The sequence below is a fragment of the Anguilla rostrata genome, chromosome 3 (genome assembly GCF_018555375.3).
Source record: "Anguilla rostrata isolate EN2019 chromosome 3, ASM1855537v3, whole genome shotgun sequence".
Lineage (NCBI taxonomy): Eukaryota > Metazoa > Chordata > Actinopteri > Anguilliformes > Anguillidae > Anguilla > Anguilla rostrata.
This window is the reverse complement of record NC_057935.1, coordinates 61,115,895-61,137,088: the sequence shown is the minus strand read 5'-3', so window position 1 is coordinate 61,137,088 and position 21,194 is coordinate 61,115,895. Positions and strand designations below refer to the sequence as shown.

Below are 21,194 nucleotides of genomic sequence, written 5' to 3'. Positions count from 1 at the left end.
GTTTAAAGTAGGTAGACAACTGTATCTAATGTATGACTGTTCAAGTCTAACTGATGTGTTGTTTTACTTAGGGAGATTCTCCTGTTTCATATGACGCACCAGTCTTATTTGTTTGCATTGCTTGCAAAAAAGAACATTTCAGACTACTTGGTTACATAAAGGTTAAATAAAACAATCAAGTCTTGATGCCATGCACATGCCCCCTAGTGGACTTGAATTAAGTCATATAAATCTAAGACTCATTTTGCTTTTGTTAAGATAACGCATTTGTTTATACATAAAGCTTAATAAATTGCACCAATACCCTCCTGTTTACTGAAATGCAACTGAATCCATTTTGAGATGACTCTTTTTACTTTGAATATTGAAAATTCAAAAATCTCATGTCGCAAGCACACAAAGCACTGTTGACACTACTGGAAACAGATCATTATTGGCATGTTTGTAATCCCTTCCCTGAGAAAGTTCTGAACAAAGTAACTGTTGAGTTACTACTATGTTACTATTCATATTTGTTATGTTATAGAAAATCAAACAGGAAATACATGCACTGCTAACCTGAAACCATGTCCACACAGTGTTAGCCATACCTCCATTATCCAAAGGTATTTCATTTCTAGTTTGTTTGATAAGCTGTTATTGAAGTAATTATAACATTAATAACATGCTAGTGTTATTACTCATGTAAAACATACCAAACTCCCTAAAAAGGATAAATCTTAAGAATAATATACTTTCTTAAATTGTTCAAACATACAGTCCCACCACTTAGGCTGTCAGCACGAGGAAGCCATTTACTCCCCCAATTAAGTGGCTGAAATATTTAGTTCCTGTTTCTATAAACTGTACCAATTTCACAGGGGGAAAAAGGGAGAATAGTCAAAGGGGGAATATCCACGTCAAAGGTTATCCATCATAAAACACAAGTGAAAAACTGTTTCACAATTCGTAACTCAATATTTTATTTCTCGTCACAAGCCAAAACACAGATTATAAATAATGCATAAAACCATTCTTTAAGAGCCAAATATTATCGTTTAAGTCAAGCAGGAAGGTAAGTCGCCCTTACTCCCTTAAACAGCATTAAATTAAACTCTTCTCCGTCCTCTTCCTCCTCAGTGCCCACATCATTGAGAAACTCCTGCTGGCAGTTCAGGATCTCCATGTCATCCTCCAGAAAGCCGGTCAGGTCCTCCAATGCAGCGCTCTTCTCTGTCTTCTTCGTGCATTCCTCTTCCAGTGCCTCCCCTTCACTCTCTTCTTTCATCTCTCCCTCAGTGGCGCTCCCTCTTCTGTCCTCCTTTGTCACGCTCCCTTCCCTTTTCACCTCCGGCAGTATTTTGTTCTTCCTCTCCTCTCCACTCCCTTCCTTTTCCACATCTCTCTTGACCCCATCATCCTTTTCCTTTATCTTTCCGGCTTTCCTGTCCTCTCCTGTACTTTCCGAGCCCCTCTCTCCCTCTCCCCCCTCCTGACCTCTGGGAGCAGTGATACCTGGGATGGTCTGCTCTCTGACTTTGAGCTGGGGCTTTTCCACTTGCAGCGCTGGTGTATGGGAAAAATGGGGTAAATAACTCATTCATTACCTGCGTGCTGTAAAGCAGGCGTGGCAGCCTGCAGTCCTGAAGGGCCACAGTGTCTGCCAGTTTTTGGGGTGGCCCAACCCTTAACTAATTAATTGAAGTCACCGGTTGGCTAAAAGAGTGTGCGCACCTCATTTCCAAGGCCCGCCTTTGCTACTGATGGAGTGATAAGAAAGGAAACAGAGGGAAGGGAGAAACAGTAGCTCTATAGTACTTCAGTTTGACATAGCTACATCAGAGAAGCGCTTTAAGGCAGTTATTCCCAACCTCGGTCCTGAGGCCCCCCTGTTTATGCTGGTTTTCAACATGCAATGGTCTCCAAATGACCAACACCAAATCCTCCTGTAGTGGGCAGTGTAACTACTTTATTGCCTTCAGGATAAAATCTCATCAGAACAACACAGGCTTAATACCATCATATTTTTTCCTCCCTAATGTATAATGCATGCACCATTAAAAAATATGATTTTGATTGCACAGTGTCTTCTAGCAATGTTTTCCCCGATGAACCCTGTTTTGATGTTAGATAGTCATTAATAAGCTCTGACCTTGTTTGTCTGTGGTTTTCTTATCCTTCGGCTTGGTGAATGAAGGAGTGAGCACTTTCTTCTCCGCTCGCTCTCCTCCTGCTCCCAGCTCTTTTCCACGGGAGTCGGCCTCCCCCGCTGACTCTGTGAACGAATACAGCCCAGGATCAGCCCAAAGTGAGAGCTCAACTCCCACTGATGGGCATGAATTATACATGCGCTTGTCACTCCAGTCAAGCCAAAATGAGGAAGATGGAATCTAGCATTGGTTAAAACTCGATGAAATTTGCAACAGATGGAGAATGCACTGCAAAAACCAAAAAATAAGCAGGTCTGAACAAACATTTTAGTCTTAAATTTATACTTAAAATCTCACTTCTGTAACTATATTGCAAATTTATGACAGAAATATTGCCAATGAGATGAGAGTTTTACTCATTTCGATTTGCCAATGTAGTAAGAAAATTTCACTTGCCAAGCAAACAATTATTACAAAAGGTTTTTTGCAGTGTGTACTCTGAGCAACCAACTGAGCAACCAACTGCATTCAAGAAGCCGTCCTATCGGAAAGACACCATCAGCCAGCATCTAGGTATTCCATGTCCATGAATTCATGGGTCACCTGTTTCCTCACTTGAGAAATGAGAATTATTTTACACACTATTTTACTTCAGTAAGGATGAGCAATGGAGTCAGTTAGGCTAAGATCAACTGCAGGCACACTATGGATATTTACTAATCTTACTCCTGAGAAGTTCTGACCTGGTTTGCTGGCAGCTTTCTTCTCTTTTGGTCCAGGGAACAGTGTATTTGCTGCTTTCTTTTTCTCCTCCTCCTTTCCCTTCTCCTTTTTCCCAAGCTCTGCAGATGCCCAAAGAAATGGGATTACCACACTGTTTGCTCCACTGCGATCAATTATATCACTTACATCACACTCTAAATAAAAAGAACCCATAATGTTCACAATCCAGAAAACATGTTTCCAAGACTTTGCAAGTGCAAAGTGCGACTTGCTTAACACAAACATTTTTACATCAGCGGAAATAAGGAGCTTGATAAGGTCTAATTATGTTTGCTACTTCCAGTTTACTACCTGCTTGGCTGACTAGACAGTCCGCAACCCTGAGGTATGTATCAATAATGCATTAAGCTACTGCATGTAAAATAAGGTACCTTTATTACTGTTCAGCTTTGGTCCATTTCGGCCATTCTGTTTCTGGTTCGAAGGCAGTTTGGCCGCTGCAGGTGTAACAGCAGGTCACACAGTGAGCTCAACTCATCCACCGTTTTTCACTGTCCACTCACAGTCTTTACACCACTCAGCTACATACAACATCTCAACATTTAGCATGAATTTGTTAAATCAACCAATAATCATCCAGCGGTAACTACAATCTCCTTAGGATATTCATTATTGTGAATCACATATTAATCTTTGCCCATTTAAATATCTTGCTCTCTTATTTCTTTGTCCCAAACATTATGGTGCTCACTGTCTATACATACCGTACACATACAGTGCCGGCCAAAAGTATTAGGCCACCCGTGCTTTAAAAAAAATCTTTAGGTAGAGAAGAATTCAGTTAATATACGCACATTTATAGAATAGTACAAACGGTTTTTTTTTCTACCTACAATAACACAAAAATGTAAGTTTTACTTAAAAGAATCTCAAATACTTTTTTGTGGCACAGTAAATCACTAAGGCACATGCATATAAAAGCATATACGCCATTCCAGTGTCGTGCGTGTCACATACAAAAATTGTAGCACGTGCTAAATATATCAGTTTAAAGCTAACCATTTGGATGCCGTCAAAAGGGTTTAGGAAATGTAGGTTTTCTAGCTTAAACCCACCCTTCTTTTTAGCTTCTGGCTTTGCTCCTTTCTTGCATCTTTTCTTAGATGTGCCAGCAAAATCCTCCTGAAACACACATGGGTACATACATATAGCCACCCACACACAGGGATGCACATGCACATACACACAGGCAGGCATGTACATACATCCACACACAGGGATGCACATGCACATACACACAGGCAGGCATGTACACACATCCACACACAGGGATGCACATGCACATACACACAGGCAGGCATGTACACACATCCACACACTCAACACAGTGTGGATTAGTCACACTTAGTGTAGTAAATGTAAATGTTGCATAACTGTTTTGCATTCATTATTTATGAACTAGAATATGGAGGATGTTTTACCTCATCACAAGAGTACTCCTCGCTGCTTTCTGTCGGAACAAAGGCAAAACTTCAGAAGGGATACTGGTAGATTTTGAATAATGGAACAGAAAAAGCATAGTGAAACACACTGTACATCGTGGTTCGTAAATTATTTACTCTTAGTATCAGGTTTGCATACTTTCTGTCCAAATAGTAATTTATCTGTAGACGTCATTTTATAAATGCAATCAATGCTTTAAAAAAACATTTTTTACACACTACTAAATGCTAATTTTCAGCAGTAAAACTGAACAAATAAAATAAATGGATATGCATGTTTCTAGGCTTTAGGATTTTTTAAATTCATCTTTGTTCAAAATGGGTAAAAGTTGCTACAGTATGATCGCAATACCCAGACTTGCAGAAAAATCAGGTCTCTAGAAATATGAAACTGAAGAAACCGCCATGTTAACCTGCAATCTGTGGGAGGTGGAACTGTACAAGAACACAAACTGGATTATTCAGCATGTCAGTACTGTCACGGGCACAAGGCGCTGAACTACCAGTCTATCTGTTTTGTAACTGGGAATGGAGGATTATTGCAGGAGTAGACAGTTTCACGAAAAAATAAAATGACATGCTGCCAATGAGGAAGCATCAAATGAGTCTATTTAGCTCACTCGCAGGTACGTTTTATTTTCTGTGGCTTCGCCTCGCTTGGTTAACGAATTATCTACGTGCATTGCTTCAGTCAGTACAGCAGTGCTGGAGAATAAAGTGCGGAAAGAGGCCTCCTCCCAGCCTACCCAGAGGCACATTCCCCACTCGCCGTTCCATCGGAGCAGCTTCCATCTTCGTGATAGCGGAGAAGCCTTTGGGACTGTAACGCTGTGATCACTCTAACCAGTCTCTTCCTGTAGTTTGCTCAACACAGTCTCCCGATGGGGACATGCTGCCCAGACTGTCTCTGTGTAAACTAAACAAAGTCCCCTAGTGCTGCACTCACCACCCAACACTCCTCCAGAACTTTCAGTCAAACAGCTATTTTCTTTGAGAGTTTTCAACACATTGGACAGAAAGATTTACTACCTTCACCACTGTGAGAAGTAATACTTATATTTAATGTACTCGGCTTTCATTTTCAATTTTGTCATGGTGACGTCTGTCACTGGGGAACTACACTGAGTCTCATTCGAGCATACGATTCATTTTTAAATAAAAGCTTGCAAGGCATTAACCATTAATAACAGCTTTACAAATTAATGTTATTTGTCATGCAAAAGGGTAGTCCTGCAGTGTAATGCACAGAAACCAGTTTGAGAAGCCACCCAGCCATAGCGGAAACAAAGTAGGAAAACACTGCACCTAGCAAATAGCAGAACTCACAAAATCAAACCCAATTAATCACTGAAAAATGTGTGAATGTCTAGTTGTGTTGGCGAGGAAAGGCTTACCTACTGTGGCAAACACCATGTGTGTGTGCGAGTGTGTATGTATGTGTGTGTGTGTGTGTGTGTATACACGAGAGTGTGTGTGTTGGTGATTGAGGCCTATCTGCAGTGGGACAGAGGAGCAAGCATGTGAGCACGAATATGTTAGTGTTACCTGTGCTGTTGTCCCCCACAGAGACCTTGCTGTCCTGGTACCGGCTCAAAAACCCAAACTTTGCCAGCCTCCGCTGCAGGACAGAGGCAGGACAAACGCATGAACTCACTCACAGCGCCGACTCTGGAGCAAGACTTCCCACACGGTCCCCATCACTGACCATCAGTCAGCGCTCAACAAAGACTCACACAGGGCCACTGAATCTGAGAATCCTCCCACCAAACCTCTCCATCACCCTCTCAGAAACGGTCAAATGGCAGCTGGAAATCAGCTGACGTCTCTTGAAAAAGTAGCTTTGATTTTGTCGTGTGGAGAGTTTTCTTTAGACTGGAAAAAAACTGAAGCAATAAGTGGGCGTAAACGTATTGACACTCAAAACTAGCCTGTAATTAATCAAAGAAATGGGAAGAGAAAAGCTCTGTGCAAAGCTTCCGCATGAACGGGCAGACCTGTTGGCAAGAGTGAAGAATATTTCTGTATTAGCTGAATGCAACTCTGTGGTTTTGTGGGAAATGTTTAGCATATGGCTGAAATGGCACTTTCCATTGATATGCTGCAACTGAAGACTGACTGGTAGAGTTCAGCCGGTCCAGAGGGAAAAATAATCCTATTGCAGCTTCACAGAAATGGGATGACTGCTGAGGATTTTGCAATTTTTCACAGCAGTGGGAACTGACAGAGAGGGAAGGGGGATGCGAGTTATCTAAATGTTAATTGGTTTAACGTATGTACAACAATGAAAGATGCTAGAGGATTTAAATAGCGTGAATGAAAAAGCAGAAAATGAAAAATCTAATTGCCTTGACTACGTTGAATATTCATTACAATTTACGCTGGAGCTTGTGAAAGTGTGAAGATTGCCAAAAAAAAAAGAAGTCTGCTAAGTGGTGTGAGGAGGGCCTGATGCTTTCTGTCACCAGGCTAAACACAACCTACACAGCACGTAATGTTCTCCCCATGTCTCTGTGTCACATTGATACGGAGCACAACAACATTCAGGGAATGCCGTGCTGTGCTGGAACGCAAGGACACAATAGCTAGTAGAACTGCTCTCTCTGGGGGGAGTGGCGGGCAAACCGTGACGCATGCCACTGGGCGGACACCAAGCCATTGTTGAATGTACAGTGCATATTACCTTTTACAAACGCCGTCTTCAGCCAGAGCGTTAGGTTAGCTTGCAACTTCTAACCGGAACAGCCAATAGGCTTGGCCCTTCTGGCCGGCAGGTCCAGCTTTTTGCACTAGTGCACAGTGCAGTGACCTGTCCCGCAGACTCATGTCCTAACTGGAAGTGTCGTAATCGGGTAACGCCTTGCCCAGAAAGGCAGGATTTAATTCGGCACGGTATCCCCTGCTTCAGAAAGAATCTTCTGTGCCACCTGCACTGCCAAATTTATATAAACGACGTAATGCTATAAGGTCAATGCGTAAGGTCATATGACTGAATTTTACCTACATTATGACGACAGAGAGTTCAATGTTAAAACAAAAATAGTCATAATATTGAAATACTTTTTTATTTGACTGAAATAACCAAATTAAGGTGTTTTAAATGATTTTATGGCAGATCAAAAACATCACGGAAAAAATATTAAAATCACCTATGAGCTGTGCAACTATTACATGAAAATATTACTATCAGTGCTTTTACAGATCACTTAAGGTCTTCCAAGGAGAACATTTACAATTTCTTCATGTTAGGTACATGTGAAAATTTCAAACCCCAATGGTTCACTTAGGTACTAATTTGCCATTTACAAAGGCATTGATCACAAAGTGACAGATGCAGAAATAAACTGTAGAAAACAACAAAAAATCCTTTATGGGACCAACAGGACTCCCATGTAGACATCTTGTTTCAGCCCAGAGGCCCTGCTTCATTCAGAGTAGTGCAGTTTTTACCTTTAGAGGAAGTTTCTCTGCCTGTCTGCTCATGTTCAGCGATACGCTGAACATCTTCTTGTAGCTCTGCTGCCTGACCATCTGTTAAGCAACAACAGAAACCAAAGTCAGAGAAGCACGGTCCGTCAGAGCAGACGACAGGCCCGGCTGAGGAGTGGGTCTCCAGGTCTGTGAGGAAAGCAAGAGCCGTGACACACTGAGTCACATGGACCCGACGCCATGCTGGAACTTCCACAGAATTTATCAGCAAAACTATGAAGGGTTTTCTATAGAGTCAAAATGCTGGCCAGCAAACTAACATAAGAAAATGAGTTATACACACAACAGCTCTCATTTAATAAATACACTTCTGTAATTTTGGCCGTACAACATATTGCCTAAAGGAACATGAATGCGGACAGGCTGACTATATGATTTGGAGCTAAACCCCGACAAGAGCTTGTAAAATAAAAATAAACTACACAGCTATATGTTACAAGAGAATTGCTGCTGCACTGCTGTCCCATTATTTTTACTCGCTGTTGTGACTGCCGAGTTCCTATTTAGCTCCCAGGAAACAGCGTGTCTATGGAAGGGCCGCAGATTTGTCTGTGAGTAACGGACAGGCGACGGGCTAAGACACAACCCGAGGAGGCAATCTACCCGACTGCCGCTGTCGCCGTGACGACTACCTCCGACTGCGCTGACAATGACCGTCACGTCAGATTGATTAGTCCCGCAGTCTCCCGGCCCTACGGCGGGCGGGCAGGCTCTAACGGCACAGCGGTCTGAGGGACAGAGCCGCGGCGCTTCGCGGCTGATCAAAGGGACTCACGCTCGACGCGGCCTCCTCGGAGAGAGCGTGGAAGGCCTTCACCCTGCAGGCAGACACCCACGCGCGGGTGGCCGGCTCTCCAAAGTACGTCACGTGGTACTTGGACTGCGGAGCAAAAAGAAAGCTGTGGTTTTGCCGCCCGTCTGTACCTCGAACAGGAAACTATTTTGATCTAAGAAGGTTATCATTCCGTTTCTGACAAAAACATTCATTCGCACAATATTGAATTTTTTGGGCTGTGATTTGTTTCATTATCAGATGACACCGCTCATGGGGAGAGGGCCAGGTCAATAAGGCAATATACACAATCACAAGATTGCCGCCTGTGGGTAACTGGTGACAAAAACAGGTGGACAACTGACAATTTGAGGCTGGAGTATTGGGTACTTATTGGAAATCCTTTCACTCTGAGGCATTGCTTCCTGAGCTTACGGGGGATTTCTCCGTCTTGTTCTTGAAAAGGAAGGATGACTTGGCGTCCGGGTCAGACTCAATCATCGCTGGCCACCTGTGCACACAACAGACAAAAACAGCGGCTTACAATCACGAGCAGGCTCCAGGAATACCTGATAAGAGGTCAACATGACCCCTTCCCAAGAGTTCACAAGGACGATTTCTCCTCTGACACGACGAAACAGTTGGGAATAACATAAGAGTTTAAAAAAAGTGTTAAAGTACCAGTATTCAGTATTGATATATCCATCTCTATCTAAATCTATTTAAAAAATAAAAAGGAACAGATTTACTTACTTACACATAAATTCCTAAATACGTTTTCTTCTTGAGGCCTCCCAGGAAAGGTACCCGTTTATGAATTATAAATAACTTGTAAGTTTATTACCTTGCTTTGACCAAACATAGCTGCACAGCAACTCTGAATGCTGTCCTTAGAAAAACAGGGACATTGATTCTTATTTTGGAAATTTATCAGCAACTTTTACCAAGAACCTCAAAACCGAACATATTAGTATACATCGCCACTGGCACCCAAAAATGTGTATCAGAGCAACCATAGACCACAATATAACATTTCATCCAGGGCATCAAGAACAGTCTTCAGCTGTCCAGCAAAACAGGATTCATTATGGAGAAAATGCAGGCATAAATATATGTATCTTTTTGTACATAACCACTCTGTGTCCCATTCTCCATCTGAACTGTAGCTGAGCTCATGTATTCCCTGACACTACAAGCTGCACAACCTTCTACGGGAAAGTTTGTGGCAAACAGGAGAACAGGTGCATCTATCCCTGTCAGGACCTGATAACCTGTGCTGCTGATCGGCTGTGTGGTGCTCGTGCAGCTGTAACTTGAGGATCCCTGGTGGACTGAAGTCAAAGATGGTTACTGATATAGCCACTAGAACTAGCGATTACCAGGCTGTAGTGTTCAGCCTGTCCTGTGTCACTCCAGAGGGAACAAAAATTCTATTTTTGGCTACAATGAAGCAGCCCTTAAAACAACAGAACTTCTCGCTCTAACTGCTTGAAAATGTGCACTGCTGCCCTAAAGTGATGACTGTGCATTTTTTATACTACTACATGGGTAAAAGGCAGTAATCAGTGTCTTGGACAAAGTGCCTGACCTTGCTTCTTGTAAAGTGGAAAGGACCACCAAATTAGGTAGCAGGAAAAGGAGACTCCAATCGCTCATTTTTATCTGTCCTCATCTCCTCGGTCCGCCGTCTTAAAGGACATTCCAGTTCCTGCAGTGCTATTGGTATGCTGATATTTTTGTTTCCCATATTGTTCAGTTTGTTTGTTACTCCATAGGAAACTCAACCTTCAATGCTCAATGTTAACCCCTGTCCTTTCAAAACAATCAGTCCAGAACAATCCATTGGTGCAAGCCCGCTGGCAGGAGATACAGCTGTGCAACACGTCATTGGTAAATAACGTTGTTTCAACTGCACACTTTACTGAGCAAGGACATTCTATTTGCCTAATCCTCCTATCCAGTTAAATAAAGGTTAAATAAATAAAATAAAATCTCATCCTTGAAGCTCTTCCTCATGTCCTCCATTGGGTGGAGGTAAGGAGCGAGGAAAGGACTTGAGAGATGCAAGGAGTGAAAATAAGCTATTGGAATGAGCCCAGGGTTGCTCATAAAAAGAACAAAACATAGGCGTTGAGTCAAAAAAGTTGAGCCTGACCTCTAGTGGTAAAAAGCAGTAACAAACTAGGCCAGGCAATGGTTTATTTATAACATGGGCTGTGTCCGAATTAGCCTCCTAACTACTGAGGTATGTACTGTCTACTAAGCATACTGTGTACTGTTTAGTGCATACCAGTTTGCGATAGGCAGTATACAAAAATACCCTCAATACTATTTTCTAACCGTACAGTGGAAGTGTTCCACACTTGGGCGGCCATGATCACGTGTCGTTGTTGTTGAAGGAAAACTTCAGCAAAACTGCATCTTGTTTTTAAAGCGAAGCTGTGCATCATATTTATGAGCCCAAAACAGTCGTTCACTTTCAGAAAAGTATGCCTCTGAAAATATCCAGCAAAACCCCGGACATAAGTGCACCATTCTGTGAGCCTGACTTGCAAACTGAGTACAATACAAAAGAGTGGCTGACATGTTTTGAAGGAAGCATTTTGAATTAATAAAAAATGACATAATACATGACATAATACATAACATGCAAAACAAATGTTTGAGCAAATAAATATCAATTTAAGAGTTTTTCTGATAATAAATTAAAGAAAAGTGACAAATTAAACCTACTTATGAGCTAGTCTCTGGACATGTGTCTGCTAAATCCCTAAAATGTAAAATAATAAAGATTAGATAATTGTGCAAATGCAATGCGTAACTGAGATAAATAAGGTATTGTAGTCATCGCTTAACAAGTGGCTTCAGAAAGTCCTGTATTGACTTGGGGTTTGGAGGACTGAAATACAAACTAAAAAATAAAAATCCCATGGATCTCACACATGGCATAAATGTATGCGTGCTCTATGCTGGGTGTGTGGTCTCTTACCAGGGGAAGCCGGGTTGCTGAGCCCACACCATGGATCCAGGGACCAGGCTGCTGTGGACCAGGTCCTCCTCACTGCCGCTCCAGTTCTCCTCCGGGCAGTCGCAGCTGCTGTGCTGGGGGTCTGTGCCACAGAAGGGACAAGCACGCCTCAGATATAAAGCCACGGGATGGGGGGAAGGTTGACCACTTATTTCATGGGAAACCATCTTCACTATTGTCTACAACCTTGGGTGAAAATGAATTGAATAACATATGCTTAAAGTGGCAGAGCTTGTTTTAAATGTTAACGCATGTTAATTGAAAGGGATGGTTACTGTCTAATTTTTAATTTTACAAACCCGTCGATAGCCAATCTCAACCAACAGCTTCATTTGAAAGTGACTGATTGTGTGAGAGTGCAGGTGCCAGAACCTCTAAAATAATTAAGGCCATTAAAGCAATGGTGGGCAGCCACTAGAGGCCATTTGCACCACAAGATTCATTTCAACAGGGAGCTCACGTACCTCCCCTCAGCCTAAAGAACCACTCTCAGAGGAGTACGGTCATAATATCGAGAGTCTGAACACTGCGGATTTGACTGAGCCAAGGGTCAACGTGTGAACGTGCGCAGAGTACCTGTGTTCTGGGAGCAGGCCCAGTCTGCCGGCAGAACTGAAAGGTCCTCCTGCCACTTCAGCTTCCTCCACTTCTTACAGCTGTTCCTGCTGCACTGGGCCCACAAGTCATCTAAATGCGCACGCACGCGTTACATTAGCGTTCGCTGGCTTAGCAAGCCGCCTCCGCCCAGGACTGCTGTACTTCTGCACTTTCACAACGCGCACATGTTCAACATACTTACACAGCTACATCATTACTGGAGTAAAAATCTATTTACCCAACAGCAGTGTCCAATTCCACACACGCAGACATGTTAAAATCAATGCCAGCAAACACTTTGAATCATATATTATATATCAGGGGAGTCAGATGAATATAGTTTTTACACCTTTCCATGTTTACGGTCACATATTTTACTGCACTGAAAATGAAATACCGACAATAACTCCGGTGACCTACCTATAACCTCTCAGGAGATTACTCTTCTTTTAGACTCCATTTACATGGCTGGTTCCATGAGCATCATCATGAAACCAACCATGAGCATTATGAGCATCAAGAAGTGAAGGTAAGGCGCTAATGCATAGGTCTCAACAAGCTCTCACACACAGAGCTTCCTGTTGTGTTATTATGCCAGCTGAAAAACACAGCACTTTGGGAGCGATACATCTGTAATGCAGTTAAATCATCACGTTCAAACACCTCATCAGAATGAAGTCGCAACCAGAAGATGGCGTCTTTTTGCGAACGTCGGCTCACACTCACATTCATCTCCATTGCAGTTGCTTTTTTTGGGCTCCTGCTCACACTCTTCAGTTTGCTCGCCACTGGTCTTCTCCACACTCTTTTCCTGTAGTTTTCCTTTCTTTCCCTGACCAGTGCCCCGACTGCTCCTGCCGGATTGGCTCGATTCAAGCTCTCCCTCCCAGTTTCCACCAATGGCACTGCTGGGGAACAAATATACCACCGATACCTTACAACTGTCACAATAGGGCAGTCAAATGCTAAAAATGCAATCCCTGTAACGGACGGACGAACTGGGAGTTAGGCACCAATTAGGAGTCAGGCACGCTCACACAAATACTCCCAGGGCAGTAATATACCAGTGGCGGCAAGGAATGTGACTGCAAAAACAGGCCCCTAAAATCAGACATGTTGGTTCTAGGATGGCAATGACTGCAGAATCTTAAAGAGATACCAGGGACCTAACCCTAGCAGTATAAGATTTAAGATCAAATCATGGATTTAATGGAAGATTCCATTAGGCAGAACATTTACAGTTTCTCTCCACATAGTGTCAGCAAGTTCCTGATTTGAAGAACGTATGCTTCATCACCACCCTTTACACCAAGTTCGGAAATCCGAGTGCAATGCGGCATTTGTGTACATTACGTGAATTACATCACAAAGATGAATATTTTTTTCAAATTTAAAGACAGTAGTGGGGTTCCCATCCAACTGTTTTTATGCAAAATTTGAATTTGCTCATAAGTAAACGTGACTGGGAACGCCTGGAATTCGAAAAGATGCCAAAATATCACACAAAAAGAGGACGCAATAGAGGGGATTTTTGGAATAAATTATGATGTGCCGGCGACCTAAGTCACATGCTTCCGCTCCAGAAAGCCCAAAAAATGGCAGCATGTGTTTGGCTGGCACTCTTCTGATTACGCAATCTAGTTGTGCCCTCATCAGAATATTCACAGTACTTGAAGGAAACACACTGTTTCGCATTTTCTTTAGCCAACTTTTGGAACTCCGCTTAACATTTGCAGAGCATTTGGCTGGAAACTTAACTAGCGATTCTTTTATTTCCCATTCATGCGTAGCTCTAGAATTTCTGAAAGCTGGAGAAAGAAATACATTATGGGATATTGTAGTTTCAGCAAGCCTAACAGGAAGATGCAGAGCAAACCCGTCTTCTTCATTTTGGCTTGAATAATTCTGATATGTTCAAATGTAAAATTTTATGTTATCAGCAGAGACGTGCGGACGGCCTGTTCACAATCAAAAACTGAATGTCTTTCCAGCAAATGGCAAACATCTCGTCAGTTTTTTTTTTCCGTAAAGCAACTCCTGCTGCCCAACTTTAATGTAATAGTGGAAAAAATCATTTTCATGGTTGACACTATAATTATGGAGTATTATCAGAATGGACTTGTGGGTGTTCTTTTGACAGATTTTCGGATACGATTTTTGCTCAGCTTGCAGCAGCTTGAGGTGTTTTTGTTAAATAATTGCATCGTGATGTCTGATGCGAAATAGTCATTCCATTTACCTAGCTCTTCACTTCAGTGCTTTTTTTATCAGAATATTACGTTGGCTTGGCAGCTATCAAATTATGAATGGCTACACAAGACTTGCTACTAGATAAATCTGATTCTGCACCCTCTTGAGTGAGTGAAACTTCTGAAGCGAAGATATTTTGAGGGGCATTTTCTGTAAATCAAACTCACGGCCAAGTTTGAGTCAGGTCCCAAGGATCTCAAATGGACAGAGACCAACAATTATCAGCGAACAGAAACACTAATTGCCTCTGAATATTACTGTGCTGACAGACAGGTAATGATAGGGTAAGTGGGAAGAGCAGCACACATGGGACTCAATTGTTTCAGTTGGCTTACTATCCAATATGAGTGTCCAAGAGATAATAATACATTAAATAAAATTATACCTGACATTATGAATTAACCAAAGATGAAGACAAGTGTGATTTTAAATTATCCTTAAGGGAGAGAGTAATTTTTCTTACCTTTCACAGCTTTTGCCAATACTGGCCTGCAACAACTCCACTTCACTCAGCACTGCCCTGGCATCCTCTAAACACACGGACACGCTTTAACATTTAGTCATTTAAATAACTACTACACAGGTCAACTGAGGCTTCATGGTGTTGACAGAACCCAAAATAAATCTAGCTAAAAGGAATCATGTCAAAGGCATAAAAGAGAAAGGGCAATGAAACACATGCCTTGGTAATTTGGAGAGGTAATTAGAAGATAAGTGCACTGGACTGTTTTATAAAAATGGCACACATGAAATTTAAAAGGTTTCGACACTTTCTGCAGTTTTTCTCCTTTAACACTATTCACATCTTTACTGTTTACCACTGGTTTAGTGATATCATTGGTTAATAAACACTTAACTTAACAACTAAAGCTCTGAGGTAAACTACTGTTAATCTTTACTAACTTACATTTCTTATTTGGCCATCAGGTACTAACAAACGATAGTATTTTATGTAGTACATTGACCAAATATAGTGTTATTATGATAAAACTGATCGCCTACATGAATCCCTTTTTTTAGCGAGTCTAATATTTGGATAACTTGTTTCTCTCTGTTTAGCAATAATCTTTAAATATATCTCCCTGTAACTTTGTAATCTGAAACCGAGAGGGCAGTGAGAGACAGACAGTAAAGATGTGCCACCTTACCCAGACAGTGTTCCAGTGAGGAGTCCAGCACACTTTCGAAGATCTCATTGTACTGGCTGTCAGACAGCAGGGAGCTGATGGGCTGGGGCTCCTACTCAGAGACAAAGTCACACGGAGAGGACAAAGGTTGACCGGTGTTGTTGCATTTGACGTTATTTCTGCATTTCTAAGCAGTGATCCACACTTTACATGCATGTTTCAAATTTTTGACGTAGTCTTTCTCTGTCACTTATTTTCAAATGTACTAAGCATATGGTGGTAAAACAAAACGCAACAATTACTATTTAAAGTACATCATTTTTTAAAAAATGTAACTACACTGCAACTTACCACCACAATTTCTAGTATTATTAAACTGAACAACTGCTATAAGACTGGTACCTCTAGACTAACACCGATTTGTCCTGGGAACAAATTCCCTTGCCACAGGACTGCCAGCAATGACAGAAGTGGAGGAGGCGGATAACGATGTGTGCTTCAGCTGCCTGGGGGGCACAATTGCTCGCTCCAGTTTTCATCAAGAGCAAAACCAATTGGCCCTGAGATTACTGGGGAAAAGACAGCCCGTCTCGTCTGTGAAAAGTGGGGCTTCCGCATTATATGTATGCATGTCTCTGTCATAACTCCATTCTGCAGAACAAGTGAACTGTGCAACACAGCGACCACTGCAGCCCAAATCGCCCAGTTATAATGATTCTCCCCGAACGCTGCCCTATCTTACATGCCTCTTTGCATATTCGACTCCACACTTATTTGTCCTAATTCCCATTCTCATAGAGAACTCGACTGGGGTTACTCCCAGGAATATGCCCTGTGGTTTCCTACCATTCGCCTGGTTTTCATCTAAACCTCCAAATCACATCTTGCCATTAATTTTGTTACCTGGCTCTTGATGACACTTTGCACCCTGGCCTTCCCTAGCCCTGTCGTAGCTCCCTGGCTGGCTTTCTGCTTGGACTCCACACTGTTCCCTCTCCGCTTCTCCTTATCTCCTCCTTCTGCTCTCATACTCTTGCTCTTGTTTTTCTTAATCCCTTCCTCCTCCTGCACTTCTACCCCCAAATCCTTCTTCTTGGTTTTGCTTTTCTTCCCCACTGATGTTGAGCTTTGGGCTCCTCCTGACAGCATGGGTTTCTTTTCCTCCAGCAAGTTCCCTGTGTCGGCCTCCTGCTCCCTACATTCAGCCACGCCCCCTCCATCTCCCTGCACGACCCCTGACTCTGCATCTTCTGCTTCCAGATTTTCATCTGGCGCAACACACCCTATGGTTCTCTTTCTTTTAGCTTTGGTAAACTTTCCACCTTTCACCTCTTTTGCAGACAGATTTTTCTTCTCTGATTTTAAGATCTTTGTTTGTTTTGGCTCTACACCTGTGCTTCTATTACCCTTGCCTATCTCTGATTTTTCACTGCATTCCAAAACCTCTCCCGTTTCAAACTCTTTTTTTCCTGAGGCATGAAAAGATTCTCTTTCTCCCTCTGGACCTTCTTTCTCTTCCCTTTCTTTTGTTTTTTTGATCATTTCCTCTTTTTGGATCTGGTTCTTCCTCTCTCCTTCATTCTGCCCACTTCGAGCAACTGGGGAGGCAAACCTGGGCTTTTCCTTTAGACCTTAGATGTGACACACATGCATTCTCAGAGGAAATGTACAATAGGACGTGTTAAATTATACATATTTTCCAGCAAAGCTGTGCACTGTATCTGGAACACCAAGTGGTGTTGGGCTAAAAATCCAACCTGAACAAATAACTTTCTTGCGCAAAGTAGCAAGAACAGTTTCATTAGCAAGCAAAAATCCTTCAAGCAGTCAGTGTATTGGGCAAATGTATCAGATTTGATTTATTCTGGATCTGAATTCGGCCTATATGTTCTCATGGGCTACCTGGCCCAATGACAATCAAACCTTATTTTCCAATGACCTCTCTGATGCTACACTGAAAAAAAATGTTTCATGTACAAACCCAGAATTTTTACTTCAATTTGTTGCACGTTTATTTTTTAGGTTTTCACAATTGGAAAATATTAGGTTCACTTGAACTTTAAATGAGAAACCCTAAAAAACAGGTGAGCCAGACTAACGCAATTTGTTTCTATTTATCCAACGAACCATTTTTTTGTGTATGGTAACTTGCAGACCGAAAGTATTTTCTGTAACTTTAATTTAAGTGACAGGTTAACGCTACCATGCTCTGACACACCCACAAGCATTGGCGTAGGAACCGGGCGGGACGGGTAGGACGTGTCCCCCCAATGTTCAAACGAAAATCAACGCCACTGCTCCCAAGTTTAACTGTATTCATTCCCATTTGAACTTCTCTTTCCTTCAACCTTATTCCGTCCACATATGAATTCACATTCTGTTCGAATTCCGAATTAGCGAATTTATGCTAGTGATTACTTACAGCAGTGACTTTACAGGCATGATAACTTTGCCAACTTTGCAAACGTCGTATATTAGATAGCGCAGTTAGCAAGTTATCACAAAAACATTTGTATTCAAAAGAGGCTGGTTAGACACAATTTCCCGCAGGTGTTACAACCGTTTGAAACAATATTTAACCGTCTGATTTTTAGTATCTAATCTAGCGAAAATTAACATTGCTAGGCTAACGTTAGGCTAAATAAAGCCACTTTCGAAGGCATTCTTTGAGACATAACTAACGAACGTTAACTAGCTAAGATACCTACCTACATTTCTTGTAGTTCAGACTTTAGTAGCTATGTATTACACATACCAACCAAACTGTTGCTGCAAATATGCATACTTATTTCAAAAAGTGTATTTAAATAAATATATTTACCCCGTGTTGTATCCATAATCTTGGATGAGTGTTGCAACGTTCTCGCGTCTCCTCAGGATTAGCTAGATTGCATTGAGTTCTAATCTCGAGACCGCTGATTGTGAAGACGTTTCCCGCGCTCTTGTCTCAGATTGCCGTTGAGAATATCACTGGCTCGTGCACAGCAGAAGGCGGTCTCAGGTGAATAAAAAACAAAAAAAAAAAAAAAAAAAAAAAAAAACACCCATAACCTCACAGTATTTGGACCCTTCAATGTGTACTTGTCTGGTAACACTCCAAATGCAAATACTACCAGTATCAATTTAGCCTTAATTTGTTTATTTAGGCTAAAGAAGGAGGGGTGATACAGGAAGAGGTGTAGCATGGAATTCTGGGCCCTGTGCAAATACAGTCTCTGTGGGCCACCTTCCCCTTAGTCCAGGCCTCTTGAGACACCCACCCCACTTTTCCTCCCTGCCGGGTCCCTGGGTAGTCAATTCCACTATTCCCCCCCACTATGACTGAGTACAGGCTATTGAGGTTTTTGTGAAATAACTTTTCTTAAATAGCCGGCTATAGTATTACAGGAAATTTAAAAGGTCAACAGGATTTAGCTTTATACTGCATATATATCTGTGACAGCCTAACTATTCTGCTGTGCAGAATGTAAACTGCCTGCAAACAGCAGAAAATCAGTTCATTCATTTGAAAGATTTGTGAATTACTCATCACAATTTCCCATTATATTTTTATTTTTCCTTGCGCACCCAAGCCATCCTGATGGTATATCCAGACTAGCCCACAGCAGGGCTTGGTGCTTGGTCATTTCTTCCTCTGTTTTTACAGCTATAACTTGGCCCAGTCAAATCATTGCTATGCTCAACTCTATAATACTCAACGCTTTTACTCATTTTTCTCCTCAGACAAGTTCAGCCCATACCTTTGCACACCTAACGGACATTGTAGCCTGAATGTCCATCCATCACTTGAAGCTCACCCTGGGTGAGACAGAAGTCTTGTTCCTCCTGGCAAAGTTTTCCCAGTGGATTGATGCCTCAATTACTACTGATAGCTCCCCAGTGTCTCCCTCCTGCTCAGCTAAGAAACTTGGTGTGACCCTGGATGACCAGCTAAGCTTCTTAAAACACACTGCAATGACCCTGCAGGTTCTCTGTTCAAACATCAGAACAATCTGCCCCTCCTCACCCAACAGCCCACTTGGTTACTTGTTGAAGCACTCCTAATTTCTTGCTTGGACAATTGCAAATGCATTGCTGGCCAGCTTTCTGTCCTGTGCCATCAGGCTACTGAAACTGGTCCAGAATCCTGCTGCTTGCCTGGTCTTCAGGCCACTTTTGATCAACTTCCAGTAGCTGCCTACATTCAATTAAAATTTCTGTAACATTCTGTGGCATTCCAAACTGTAAATGACACAGTTCCTTCCTATCTTCAGACAATGGTTTCACCATATACATTAATGTCTAGCGTTAATTAAACTCTAACAGAGTACACAAGCGTCAAATTGTGACTTAAATGTACTCTGTACAAATTTCTTTAACACAGACGCTTTTAGTGCGTACATTAAAACCAGACAGGTTTCAGTCTCTTGTTGTCATCTGGCTGCCCGATCTCTTAAGACATCCTCCCACTGCCCCTTGCATCCCTGACTCTTCTCTGCTCTTGTCTCCAGGCTGTGGAATGACCTTCCCCAATCAGGAAGGCAGACACTGGTTGTTTTCTGCAAAAGTCGCAAATCCACCTTTCAGATGGAATCTCAAGCAATATTTCAGTTTATCAACACACTAAGTTCATTAGATGTTTTAAAAAAGAATTGTGTATCTGTTTGCAACTTTGCATATCTCTAGCTCTGTTGGTGTTAACTTACCATGTTGAAAGTGCTTGCACTGTTGTAAGTGGCTTTAGCTAATTGCTAAATTGTACTTAAAATTGATGAATATTACAATGTTTCAGGTTTCACATTCAGACCTATGTGCTGTTATCCAAAGAGCAAGACTGATTCATTTTTCTTCTAGAAAAAATGTATCTTATGAGTCACTGAACAATTTCACTCCACTGTTTCCTTCTGCTTACCCCTATTCCAGCACACAATATACCAAAAGCAAACCAACTACTTCTACAACTACTACTAATACTACAAATAACCAGTACAACAACAGTAAAAATAAAAATCATTATCACCATCATCATTGGGTTTGATATTAAATGATAATAACGTCATTTGTTTGTCAATTATGAAATAACTTAAGTATTGAAGAATGATCCAAGTACTATTATCTAACAATGTCTAGTTAAACTGTTGTTGATAAGTATTGGAATTATCACAAGTCACAATATTATTGTACTAAGCTAATACTCGCAATCGGTTTCACAGCGTGCAAACCTACAGCTGCGCCTGGCGGCCCAAACACGATAGGAAAGAATGTAAAAACTACATATCCCACACATACAGTTGCAATCCGACACAGAGGAAAGAGGGGAGCGAGAAGGGGGGAGGGGCGGGAAACGAGTTGGAGTAAAATACCTTTTAATTTCGGGAATAACTACCCGTATATACCAAATTCATACACATGCGTATCCTATCCACATATTCTGAGATGCCTGTCTTGAAATGATAAGATAATCAACGAAAAAAACACATCACAACACCGAAGGTTGTTTACACGGGTAATAGGTGTCCAGGTCAGATTCCTGTTATCCAGTGAAAAAGTTAAATAAATGATTTATCTAGTGCGCATAACCGTGATGTAAATTTACTTAAA

The 21,194-nt window shown here is 41.8% G+C and overlaps 1 protein-coding gene across 2 annotated transcripts; it reads right to left on the bottom strand.

Annotated features, from left to right (window-relative positions):
• Positions 1 to 937: 937 nt before the first annotated feature.
• On the bottom strand, positions 938 to 20,167 carry LOC135251516 (zinc finger CW-type PWWP domain protein 1-like). Of its 2 annotated transcripts, none has more exons than XM_064329057.1 (17): positions 18,436 to 20,167; positions 16,518 to 17,245; positions 15,636 to 15,726; positions 14,951 to 15,017; positions 12,964 to 13,142; positions 12,217 to 12,327; positions 11,602 to 11,722; positions 9,048 to 9,123; positions 8,616 to 8,720; positions 7,802 to 7,882; positions 5,900 to 5,972; positions 4,334 to 4,362; positions 3,968 to 4,034; positions 3,284 to 3,349; positions 2,873 to 2,971; positions 2,132 to 2,254; positions 938 to 1,545 (listed from the first exon to the last, which is right to left on the bottom strand). In XM_064329057.1, exons 1-17 carry the CDS (start codon positions 18,449 to 18,451, stop codon positions 1,043 to 1,045), a joined length of 2,535 nt encoding a protein of 844 aa, XP_064185127.1. In that variant the 5' UTR covers positions 18,452 to 20,167; the 3' UTR covers positions 938 to 1,042. The 2 variants fall into 2 exon arrangements, with proteins under 2 accessions (XP_064185127.1, XP_064185126.1); XM_064329056.1 differs by having other exon boundaries at positions 12,964 to 13,145; positions 18,436 to 20,165.
• Positions 20,168 to 21,194: the final 1,027 nt, after the last annotated feature.